We start from the raw sequence: 12015 nt of genomic DNA, 5'->3' as shown, positions 1-12015 counted from the left end.
TTTTTATTAAGTTTCAGGGAGTGAATAATTCAAAACTTTGACATCTAATCAATTGAACTATGTTCGTATTGACAACCTTTTCTTTCATTGTTATAAATGTTCTCTTGTTCTCGTTCTTAGCAGCATTATGAGGTAACCGGTAAATTTATAAATCTTGTTATATTATCTCAATCGAATGCTTTACTTGTAAATGTAGCTCTCTCTTCTCTTCTTCTCTTCTTCATAGTTATAAGTAGTTGTTAGGTTAATTATTGTTGTTAATATGTAATTAAACAAGATGTCAAACATCCCAATGATATTAAAAAAGGGATAATTATTGGATCTAAAGTCAAAAGGAGGAGAGGCATGTGCACCACTTTTGAACACAAATTAGGTGCCAAAGCCTTGAGAAGTGGAAGGGGAATATTCAAACTCTTGCTTTTGGCTAATATGCCTTACAGCCAAAGCCTTTATACATTTCTTCAACTTCTTTGGGTTTTTTTTTCCATTTTCTTAAATTTATCCATTGTCTTTTAGTGTTTGGCTATAACTAGGGTTTGTTTTTTTTTCTAAAAAGAGATTCAAATTAAAATAAATTAACGGACCATTTTCATTATAATGAGAAAACAACACCATCTATACCGAACGTAATTGAATAGTTAAACGTTATCACCCTAACTTTAGTGATTGGTTGATTTCTAATATAGTACTTGAAAACTCTAACTTTATTACTTTTTATTTAAGAATCAATCAAAGATTTAGGAAAAAGAAACTTTCGAAAAGATTCAATTTGACAATTTTGGCGAATGGAAAATGGTGGGGTTGTGATTTTTTTTAATAAGACAACTAGAAGATGCCAAAAAGTTGAATCCCTATCTCATTTTTTATAGGCTTTATAGAGAAATACGAACACATTATTAGACAATATGAAAATGTTGGGATATCAATACCTTAAATTTTGCAGCTTTTCTTGACACGAGTCAAAAGTAGCCCCTTTAATCACGGATGGAAATGGGGTGAGTTTTAAGAGGGAAAATGTTACGAGATAACATGAGCGGGCTACAACTACATAGTATACACTACCCACACAAATATAATTCATTAGTTAAGATTTATGTTCTTCTTATTCTTCTTTTGAGGTCACAAGTTTTAAAATCTTAGAGATCAAATATTAGGTGTTTTATAGATGTGTAACAATTTGCATGATGCATGATGTAAGTGTCTAAGTCCTCAAGTAATTGGTAGAACAACTATCGAACCCCCTCTTAATTGAAGTTTCAAGAAAGGAAGTACGAGTATAGTAACTAGCAAATCAAGAAAGCAAAACCCTTATGAGATAGGTGCAGGATAAGGAATGGTCGTGAATAAACTTGCTTGTAGCTACGGCTATCATCTAAACAAATCTAAAAACGAAATCATTATTAAATGCGCTTAAAAAATAAACAAGTGGGGCATCCCAAACCCACCACTAGTAGATATTATCCTCTTTGTGTTTCCCCTTTTGGGCTTCCCTTTAAGGTTTTAAAACGCCGTCTGCTAGGGAGAGATTTTCATACCCTCGTAAAGAATGTTTCGTTCTCCTTTCGAGATCTCGCATGTGACTATGTTTGTCAGTAAGAAACTTCACAAGTGGGTATGAAATCATCAAAATCAAAGCACAGACAGAGAGAGGACATTACAAGTCAACAGTTGGGTGAAGCTGGTTGTCAGTTTCTATATGTTTTCTTGTGTTTGGACAAGAGATGATCCTTATTCTCCTCAAAGAACTGTGTCCTTTGGACCAAGCAATCAGCTCCATTGCCTTCATATTCACCCTATACCACTGCCAAATACACACTTTTCCAAATGGAAAACAATGGAATTGGAGAACACTGAAAGATTCGACAAAGAGTTCGTTCATCCAAAGAAAGCTATCTCACTTGCGTGCAAGTAAAGACCTGCACAGCTTTTTAGCGATTATTCGAGTATCGAGATTAGTTCTTATTTGAAACCCCTTTTCGTTACTCACTAAGAATGTATGTAATTTCATGTTTTTGGTTTCGAGGTTTCGTAGTTTCTATTCTTGGAGAGTCTTTAAGTTTTGTAGCGATAAGTTTTTGGTTTTAGCATACCTCGATCGATCACAAGACGACAACTACATCACATATCGTTTCGAAACTCGAGTACCGTAGTTTAAACTCAATGACTTCATTGAAAAGAATCTTTATCATGAATATAAAGACTCAATTTACCAGAACATATGAACAATCAGCAATCAGTCAAGAACATAATCAACAAATAAGAGGGAACATCAGCAATGTGCCCATGATCTATATAATCAACCATGCTTGAGATGATCATTAGATTAAGAACTCAAAAGAAAATCAAGCAGCCAAAAATTTACCTCACAAGTCAGCCAGCCAAGCTCTGATGCAGTGTCAGATAGTTTATTGAATTGAACTGTGTGTGTCATGAACAGGTTGATCGTTTGAATCTTCAAGAACATAACTCAGAAGCTTTCACTTTGCTTCCAATTCATGATTCTTTCCGCTAACGAATCTCGAACTAAAGAACCGGTTCGAGAATCTCGAATGAGACCTGACATGGTTAGCCTCAGCCCGAAAACCAGAATCTTCGTCAATACAAGCCATGAGATCCATTAAGTTACTACTGATCCCCAAGTCAGAGTATACTCTCCTCGAGTTCTTAATGTCTCGCCACGACATTTGCGCATCCATATCCCCATCTTCAACACTACGACTTCTCAAATTCAACTGCGAGCTCCTCGTTTCCACCGGCCTTCCCACGGTCTCCACCATCAAACATGGATTGTTGAAGCCATTCCATGAATGAAGAGGAACCAGTTTACTCAACCCAGTAAGCCAAAGAACCACATCTTTCATGGAAGGCCTCCTTTCTCTACAAGACCTCACACATTTAGCAGCAATCACAGCCAATTGCTTTGTAACAATGGGGTCTTTAGGAGGAGCAATTCTAGGATCATAAATGGCCATTAACTTCCCTTTCTTAATAAGAGGAACAGCCCAATCAACAATGGAAGGAGGGGAATATCCAACATCTATAGCCTTCCTTCCACTAATAATCTCTAACAACAAAATCCCAAAGCTAAACACATCAGTTTTAGTACTCAAATTATCAGGGGTCACATAACAAGGATCAAGGTACCCCATGGTGCCCGCAGGGGGCGTCGACCGGAGGCGATAATCATCGGCATAGCCCTGAATGGCCAACCCGAAATCCCCCAACCTAGCACTGTAATTCCTGTCAATCAACACATTGGCAGACTTGATATCTCTATGAATTACAGGGGGGTTTGAAGCATGAAGAGTTTCAATGGCCTTAGCAGTTTGTAAAGCTAATCTAATCCTTCGACCCCAATAAAGAGGTCTGGAACCTGAATGAATCACATCATAAAGCGTACCATTACACATAAATTCAACAACAAGAAGCCTATCTTTGGAATCATTTGTAAAACCCACCAAATTCACCAATCTAGGGCTCTGAATTTTGGACAAAATCTCGATCTCATTATCAACTTCATTGGTGATTTCAGACGCCATTGACGAAGCCATCGAAGGAGCAATCGCCTGAGCTCGAGAGGGCTTCTTCACCGCAACAAGACGACCACCAAGAACAGCTTTATAGACATATCCATGGCTGCCTTTTCCCAAAAGCTTCTGATCGGAGAAGCCATTAGTAGCAGCCTCAAGATCACTGTAATCAAACTGTTGGATCTTAATGGGTTTCTTCTCTAATTTGTGCGACGAATTTCTCGAAGATGATGGGGTTAACGAATTCGAAGTCGAAATCGCAGATTCCGCGCGGCAAGAAAGGTAACCCATCAAATCAATCTATCGATTCACAGAGCTTTGAACAAGAACAAACTGCTTCTCCTTGGCATTTAAGAGATGGGTTTTTGGGATTTTTGAGCTCTGAGGATTGGAAACGAAAATGGTTATGTAAGAGAGAAAAGAAGAGAAGAAATGGAATGAAAACCGCCGTTGAATCAGAAAATTGTAGTCTAATGAAGAAGAAAACAAAACCCATCAAATCCAACTAATTTCCGTATATACTGTATTTGATTCTCACGTTTCCACTCAAAATTTGGAATTTTTCTTTCAGAAAAAAGGAAGAATCATCCAACTTTTGAACTTAATTATAAAAAATTTGATTTGATCTATACTTTATCCATTAATATGTATGCTTATATTCATTGGGTTTTTTTTCTTTTTTCAAATTTATAAATTTTTTAGTGAAAATCTCAATTCCGCACGAACAAAACTCAAGTAAATATTCAAGTTCTTATGATTCGAATAGGAATTTTACTATATTTCAAACTTCAAATTTGTTCTTTTTACTTCAAAGAATAAGAAATGGGTGTATTGATTATTAAAGAAGGCATCTATTGATTATGATAGGAGGGATCAAGGGGACAAGAAGAATAGTTAGAATGTAAACATCACCAATTAGCTAGTGAAGTCAAGTCACTTAAGGAACATTTCATTTTCTTTTCTTTTCTTTTCTATTTTTTTTATTTTTTAAATATTTTCCCTTCACACCCGTTAAATTAGGATTCAGGTTAGTTCATGGTACAAGATTACATGAGAAAGATTAGAATACTCGTCCCGATCTTCAAAAAGATCGTGTTATCCCATTTTAACCAAAGACTCTGTATCACACCAAACATATCTCCAACTAGTTTTGGTTATGTCGTCTTTAGTTGACCTCAGTCTGTGAGTTCAACAAAAGAAAAGTTGTAACAATTCAAACCCACCACTAACAAATATTATCTACTTTGACCCGCTATGTTTCGTCGTCAGCCTTACAATTTTTAAAACGCGTCTGGGAGGAGGAAAAGATTTTCACACCCTTACAAGGAATGCTTCATTCCCTCCTCGAACGAACTGTTGAATCTCAAAATAATTTTATAAAATTAGATGAGTTTAAGGTGGTCGGTTGAAATTATGGGCTTTTGACAGTCCAAAATATGCAATGGGCTTCAAATTTTTGCAGCCCATAGCTTAGTTGTTTTCCTTAATATTTATTTATTTTTATTTTTTCGTTTTAAAAAAAATGATTCATTTAGCAATTGTAAACTACTTATATTTACTTATAACGTATTTTGATTTAAAAATGAATAATTGTATTTTAAAAAAAAAATATATATATTTTTTAATTAACATATATAATATTGTAAAATAATTATTACATAAAATATGTTTATATAATAACCAGTAATAGTTGGATTATTTTTAATTGTTTATTTGTGGAAAATTAAAAAAAGAAAAAAGAAATTAAATCTATAAAATTGCATAATAGGGCCTCGTGTTAACCTCCTCCTCCAATATCATTTCAATTTCTAGAGAGAGAAACAGAGCTTTTAGAGAGAGAAACAGAGCTTTTAGAGAGAGAAACAGAGCTTTTAGAGAGAGAAACAATGGAGGGAGAGATCCTGAACTTCATCAAGGTCTGGTTAACAGTCTGTATCTCTCTCTGTTACTGCCACGCCACCGGCAAACTTCTCCCTCCTGGCGCCGGCAGGTTCCTCGCCGTCGCCCCCATCGTCGTCCTCTTCTTTCTCCTCCCTCTGCAACTCACCTCCATCCACCTTGGCGGCTCTACCTCCTTCTTCATCGCTTGGCTCGCCAACTTCAAGCTCCTCCTCTTCGCTGCCGGCGATGGCCCTCTCTCCGCCGAACAGCCGCTCCCTCTCCGCCGATTTCTCGCTCTCTCTTGCTTGCCGATCAAGATCCTCCAAAACGAGAAATCGTGCCCTAATAATAATCGATCCGATACAACCCTAAAACCTAAATCGTTCCTCAACTACTCGATTAAAGCCGTAATCGTTGCTCTGATGGTGAAATTGTACGATTACTCTGAGTTTATTCACCCGAAAGTTGTTCTGTTCATTTATAGTTGGCATCTTTACTTTCTTCTGGAGATTATATTAGCTATTACGCAGTTTTTCGGCCGGAACGTTCTCGGAATCGAGTTGGAGCCGCAGTTTCAAGATCCGTATTTCTCGACTTCGCTTCAGGATTTTTGGGGGCGGCGGTGGAATCTGATGGCAACGAACATTCTTCAGCCGACAGTTTACAAGCCGTCGGTGAAGATCGCTGCTAAGGTAATCGGGCGTAAGTGGGCACCGTTGCCGGCGGTGATGGCGACGTTTATAGTATCGGCGATGATGCACGAACTGATATTTTACTATATGGGCCGAATGAGGCCCAACTGGGAGTGTACTTGGTTCTTTGTTATCCATGGCGTTGCTTTGACAGTGGAGATCATGGTGAAGAAGGCGTTGCCGGAGAAGTGGCGGCTGCCGCCGGCAGTATCAGTGCCGGTGACCCTGGCTTTCATCTTCCCGACTGCGATTTGGTTGTTTTTTCCACAGTTCGTGAGGTTGCAGTTGGACGTGAGGGCGTTTGAAGAGTACGCCGCGTTGGTCACTTTTGTAAAGAACGTCGCTTTCTCATTGGTCCGTTGATTTATTATTATCTTTTTTTTTGCTAAATAACAATTTAAAAATGTCACTGGCACCGCCAGTAGCAGGTGGTAATAAAAAAATTGCAAAACAGGGGCCGACATTTACTGCTCCACGTGTTATGCCTTTTTCTATAAATAAAATAAATAAAAACCTAAATTCCACGCCCTTTATTTTTAAATTACAGATCAGTCCATTAATATATATTTTTTTAATTATATTTTTAAATTATTAATTTTTTATATTTTTAAAAGTATTTTTTCTATCAAAAGCTATTCCAAAAACAAATTATTAAACAAAATAATATAAAAATTAAATTACAAAGAGTAATTGCTTTTATCGTGATCATTTAATTATTAACTATAAAAAATTAGCACCTAAGATACCTTAATTAATTAAAATTTTCTCATATTATGTGTCCGACATGTTTTTAAATGAAATAAATCGTGGTCTATTAATGATCTCTTTATTTGTAAATTCGGAGAATAGAACCTTTCTTTAAAATATATATTAATCTCTTATTTTATATATTATTCGAAATGATTTTATTTATTTTAAAATTAAAACTATAGCGTTGTGAGAGTAATTAATTAATTAAAGATCTTTGTAATCATATTATTTAATGTTTTTGGTATATTCAATTTGATTTAGTGTATTAAACATTTGATTAAACCCTTAAAATATTATTTACAATTACCTACGTGGGCGGGTAATCATATATTAAGGCACCTACTTTTTCAGCACTAAACAATATTATATTATTTTCTCATTATTTATTATTTCAATTAAATAAAATACACGACTAGACTAGTCGTGTCCAACATCATAAGTACATTACAAATTAATTTGTTTGATGTCTGGTTGGTTTTTATTCACAAATAAGCATAATTTCAAAAAATTTATAATTGAGTCACTGAAAATAAATATTACAGGATAGAAAGGAATTGAGAAGAAAAAACAATCGGTCATCGGCAGGCGAAGCTCCGGCGAAAGAATGGAGGATGAGATTGGGAAGTTGTTGAAAGTGTGGATTTCAATATGGATCTGTTTGGGGTATTGCTACGGCGTTGGCAACAAAATCGGAGAGGGATTTACAAGATTTCTCTTCATTTTCCCTGTCATTTGCATCTTCCTCTACCTTCCCCTCAATCTCCACTCCCTCCATCTCGGCGGTCTCACCGCGTTTTTCGTTGCTTGGCTCGCCAATTTCAAGCTCCTCCTCTTCGCCGCCGGTCAAGGCCCTCTGGCCACCACCGGGATGTCTATTGGTATGTTTAATCATTTCTTCATCTTCTTAATTCTGTTTATTAAATCCCCACCAAACTCAAGAAATTCTACTCTTTCCGACAGCTGAATTCTGCGCAGTGGCTTCCTTCCCCATCAAAATTAAGCAAATCCCGCCTCAAAAAAGCTCAGAACCAGCCGGCAACGGTGGAGCAGCCACCGTAATTGATCCAAAATCCAACCAGAACCACCGCGAATCGCCATTTAACTACGCCGTCAAGATCTTGCTTGTGGCGGCGCTAGTCAAGGCCTATGATTACACCCACATTCTCCCTCAGAAGCTCGTCTGGTTCCTCCTCTGTTTCCACATCTACTTCATCCTCGACCTCAGCTTCGCCGCCGCCTCTGCCGCCGTCTCCCACGGCGGTACCATCGAGCTCCTCCCCCTCTTTCACCATCCCTACCTCTCCACTTCCCTTCAAGACTTCTGGGGACGCCGGTGGAACCTCGCCGTCACCGGAATCCTCCGTCCCGTCGCATACCGCCCTGCCGTCTCTACCGCAACGAAACTCATCGGTCCCCGGTGGGCCCCACTCGCCGGAGTGGCGGCGACATTTCTGGTGTCGGCGGCGATGCACGAGTTGATGTTCTTCTACATGTCGCGACAGTGGCCGCCACCGACGTGGGAGGTGGCGGCGTTCTTCGTCCTGCACGGTGGGTGTCTGGCGGTGGAAATGGTGGCGAAGAGGCTGTGGATCGATGCGTGGAAAATGCCGCCGCTACCGGCCGCGGTGTCAGTGCCCGTGACGGTGGGATTCTTCTTCTGGACGTGCTTTTGGCTGTTCTTTCCGCCGTTCATCAACACGTGTAAGGCTGACGTCAGGGTGGTTAAGGAGTACGAGATATTTGGCGCGTTTCTGAAGAATAATATTATTCCAACTACATTTTTTCCCTCCAAATGAGGGAAATTAAAATATATATTTATTGTGAAATTACAAGTTTGTCCAACATGAGCCCCACTTTGTATTTATTTATGTATTTTATTATTATTATTTTTTGGTTTTCTTATCCATTAAAATATTATCGGAGAAGAAATTAATATTTATAAAATAATGTTTCATTCTCTTCCCGAATCAGTGTCCTCGTTGGCACTCATTCCCTTGATGTGGGATTGGCACTCATTCCCTTGATGTGGGATTCCCCCATCCACCCCTTCAGGGTCCAGCACCCTTCCCGAATCAGCGTCCTCGTTGGCACTCATTCCCTTGATGTGGGATTCCCCCATCCACCCCTTCAGGGTCCAGCACCCTTGGTTAGCATACTGCTTCGTGTGTCTACCCCTTTCGAGGCTCAATCTCCTATTATGAGTGTCTACCCCTTTCGAGGCTCAACCTCCTATTATGAGATCCTATTGGTTAGCACACTGCTTCGTGTCTACCCCTTTCGAGGCTCAACCTCCTATTATGAGATCCTACATGTTAGACGAACCCTTGGTTAGCATACTGCTTCGTGTGTCTACCCCTTTCGAGGCTCAACCTCCTATTATGAGATCCTACATGTTAGACGAACACGACTCTCGACAATGGTATGATATTGTCCACTTTGAGCATAAGCTCTCATGGCTTTGCTTTGGGCTTCCCCAAAAGGCCTCATTTCAATGGAGTTAGTATTTCCCACTTATAAACCCATGATCATTCCCTAAATTAGCCGATGTGTGACTTCCATCATCCAACACTACATACGTTGGAGAGGAAAACGAAGCATTCTTTATAAAAGTGTGAAAATCTCTCTCTAACATACGTGTTTAAAAATTTTGACAGAAAATTCCCTTCAAAAGAAAAAACTCAAAAATAATAATATTTACTGAGAATGGGCTTAAGCTATTATATGCATCGTCTCACCTTCTAGAAGGAGTTAATCAATTAATCAATAATAATAATAATAATAACAATGTTAGTGCTAAAATTAAAATATAAAATAGTTGAAAAATAATTTTTTATTCAAATAAATATTTGGAAACTTACAAAATCGGTAGCCTGTCATTTGAGACCAAAAAAAAAATTATTGAAAAAAAAATAATTGTGTGCAACCTCTACAAATAAAAGAAAGTCAAAAGTCAAGTAGAGCTGGAATACAACTTTTGGATTTATTATCTTTTAATATTATTTAATGAGTGTGTTTTTTTTTAATATTTAACCATTTTTTTTTTAATAATCATGCAAAAGAATAAGTATATTATAAAAATAAAATATATTTTATTTTTCAGAAGAATTAATCATTCATCTATTAAAGAAATATTTAAATTTAAAAAACAGAATTAATTTTACACCAACTATTTTAGAACCAAAATCCTTGCATTGCTTAATTTGATGGATAAATAAATAAAATTATTAGTGTCGATAAATATTTTTCATCGTACATGTTACTTTATCGATATTGTACACTTTGTGAGTGTGTTTACGTCCGCTGAGGCAATCACTGGGATGTTCTCCTAACTTTACACAAGGACGGACAAGAGGTAATGTCCGCATCTCATCGTAAGGCTCATTTTCGATTGTTGGTCATTGAGACGTTTATTTGATCAAGGGTCGAGGAACGAGGATCTTCGTACTATTCAGGTGCAACAACGAGGGGTTAAAAAATCAAATGATTTAATTATCGCCCTACAATTGATGAACTAAACTCGTTACGTTTCTTACTACTACCTCGATCTCACTAAACCCTGTTGAACTTATTCGGAACGTGTATACCTCAAAAGGTTAATGAACTACGACACACATCGGATCACTAAAGTTGACTCTCGTCCCGGAAATGAACGTGGTGTTTTAAAGCATAATAAAAAAATTATTAAGAAGCATTGCGTCATAGACACATAAAAACAGATCTCCGTTCATATTAAAAGGGGAGTGCATCGGAGGAAGAAGAAGAAGAAGAAGAAGAGGGCACCATTTTTGAAGTCTTTTTCGATCTCAAGCTTCTCGGATTCTCCATTAATGGCGGCTGAGATTCTGATCTTCCTTCAAACTCTGCTTCAGGTTTCATCGTCGCTCTGTTTCTGTTACTCAATTAAAAACTCAATCCCCAATGGATTCCTCAAATTCCTCTTAATCCTCCCTTTCTTCCTCCTCTTCCTCTACATTCCTCTGCAATTTCAAACCCTACATCTTCAGGGCGCCATCGGCTTCTTCATCGGCTGGCTTGCTAGTTTCAAGCTTCTCCTCTTCGCATTCGGCAAAGGTCCTCTCTGCTCCGCCGCCGCTTCCTCCTCCCTCCGCCGCTTCCTCCTTGTCGGTTCTCTGCCGATCGACATCTACGATCACGACCCGGCTTCGACCCGACCCGATACCAATTCGGTTCTTCCTCTGAGCTTATCGTCAAAATTGTTCTTCCTAAGTCTCTCCATCGCAGCAATCTATTGCAAGAATTACTTCCATCCAAACGGAACCCTAATCGTTTTCTGCTTCGTAATTTACCTCCTCCTTGAAATTGTCCTCGGCGGAGCCGCCGCCGTTGCCAAGGCAACGCTCGGAGTCGAGTTATTGCCCTGTTTCGACGAGCCCTATTTATCTTCTTCGTTACAGGACTTTTGGGGTCGGCGATGGAATTTAATGGTCTCCAGAATCCTCCGCCTCTCCGTCTACGATCCATGCCGGAATTTCGCCGCGGCCATCGTCGGGAGGAAACCGGCGGCGATAATGGCGACGACGGCGACGTTCGCCGTCTCCGGTCTGATGCACGAACTGATATACTTCTACCTGGGGAGACTGGCGCCGACTTGGGAAGTAACTAGTTTCTTTCTGGTACATGGATTTTTCTTGGCGGTGGAGATGGCGGTGAAGAATGCAGTCGGCGAGAGATTCCGGCCGCCGCGATTTGTGACGGTGCCGCTGACGATCGGGTTCGTGATGGTGACGAGTTTTTGGCTTTTTTTCCCGCAGTTTTTCAGGTTTAAACCGGACGTTAGAATGTTTGAAGAGCACGCGGCTATGGGCGCGTTTGTTAAGAATGTGGCGGCCGAGTTGATCACATCCGTCAAACTCATCTCATTTCAAGTTAAATAATTGTTTTTACATTTCAAGGAAATAAATAAATAAATAAATAATTGGATTAAATTGTACTTGTTACAAAATGTGTAATATTTAATCTTTTATTTTTATAAATATTAAAAAATATATATAAACACTATTTAAAAAGAATTAATCTAAACATTAGTTCGAGAAATTAATCTAATTTTATCTTAAGCTTTTAATTAATTTATTTAAATCATATGTAGGCATGAACCGGTCAAACCGTCCCTGAACCGGACTGGAAAAAACCGCTTTTGAATT

The 12015-nt window shown here is 38.6% G+C and overlaps 4 protein-coding genes across 5 annotated transcripts; 3 read left to right on the top strand and 1 right to left on the bottom strand.

The window, feature by feature from the left end:
- Nucleotides 1-953: 953 nt before the first annotated feature.
- On the bottom strand, nucleotides 954-4097 carry LOC111787744 (serine/threonine-protein kinase-like protein At3g51990). Of its 2 annotated transcripts, none has more exons than XM_023667784.1 (2): nucleotides 2363-4097; nucleotides 954-972 (listed from the first exon to the last, which is right to left on the bottom strand). In XM_023667784.1, the coding sequence occupies exon 1, from the start codon at nucleotides 3819-3821 to the stop codon at nucleotides 2478-2480; it is 1344 nt and encodes a 447-aa protein (XP_023523552.1). In that variant the 5' UTR covers nucleotides 3822-4097; the 3' UTR covers nucleotides 954-972; nucleotides 2363-2477. The 2 variants fall into 2 exon arrangements, with proteins under 2 accessions (XP_023523552.1, XP_023523551.1); XM_023667783.1 differs by lacking the exon at nucleotides 954-972 and adding an exon at nucleotides 1541-1801.
- Nucleotides 4098-5329: 1232 nt separating this feature from the next.
- LOC111787743 (acyl-CoA--sterol O-acyltransferase 1-like) lies at nucleotides 5330-6627 on the top strand. Its single transcript, XM_023667782.1, is given in 2 exon segments — nucleotides 5330-6422; nucleotides 6425-6627. Coding segments are annotated over 2 exon segments (1074 nt in total). The 5' UTR covers nucleotides 5330-5416; the 3' UTR covers nucleotides 6493-6627.
- Nucleotides 6628-7405: 778 nt separating this feature from the next.
- On the top strand, nucleotides 7406-8739 carry LOC111787742 (acyl-CoA--sterol O-acyltransferase 1-like). The gene is made up of 2 exons (XM_023667781.1): nucleotides 7406-7731; nucleotides 7814-8739. The coding sequence occupies exons 1-2, from the start codon at nucleotides 7458-7460 to the stop codon at nucleotides 8647-8649; spliced, it is 1110 nt and encodes a 369-aa protein (XP_023523549.1). The 5' UTR covers nucleotides 7406-7457; the 3' UTR covers nucleotides 8650-8739.
- Nucleotides 8740-10577: 1838 nt separating this feature from the next.
- LOC111787741 (acyl-CoA--sterol O-acyltransferase 1-like) lies at nucleotides 10578-11764 on the top strand. Its single transcript, XM_023667780.1, has one exon. The coding sequence runs from the start codon at nucleotides 10681-10683 to the stop codon at nucleotides 11746-11748; it is 1068 nt and encodes a 355-aa protein (XP_023523548.1). The 5' UTR covers nucleotides 10578-10680; the 3' UTR covers nucleotides 11749-11764.
- The last annotated feature ends 251 nt before the right edge of the window (nucleotides 11765-12015 follow it).

Source organism: Cucurbita pepo, chromosome LG02 (assembly GCF_002806865.2).
Source record: "Cucurbita pepo subsp. pepo cultivar mu-cu-16 chromosome LG02, ASM280686v2, whole genome shotgun sequence".
NCBI classification, from domain to species: domain Eukaryota; kingdom Viridiplantae; phylum Streptophyta; class Magnoliopsida; order Cucurbitales; family Cucurbitaceae; genus Cucurbita; species Cucurbita pepo.
The sequence above is the reverse complement of the archived record's forward strand: the minus strand, read 5'-3'. Positions and strand labels throughout refer to the sequence as shown.

Excerpts from the sequence above, each read along its gene's own strand:
- LOC111787744 (XM_023667784.1), bottom strand. The coding sequence starts at position 3,821 with ATGGGTTACCTTTCTTGCCGCGCGGAATCTGCGATTTCGACTTCGAAT.
- LOC111787742 (XM_023667781.1), top strand. The coding sequence starts at position 7,458 with ATGGAGGATGAGATTGGGAAGTTGTTGAAAGTGTGGATTTCAATATGG. Across the intron at positions 7,732-7,813 it reads CACCACCGGGATGTCTATTG|CTGAATTCTGCGCAGTGGCT; the intron begins GTATGTTTAATC and ends TCTTTCCGACAG.
- LOC111787741 (XM_023667780.1), top strand. The coding sequence starts at position 10,681 with ATGGCGGCTGAGATTCTGATCTTCCTTCAAACTCTGCTTCAGGTTTCA.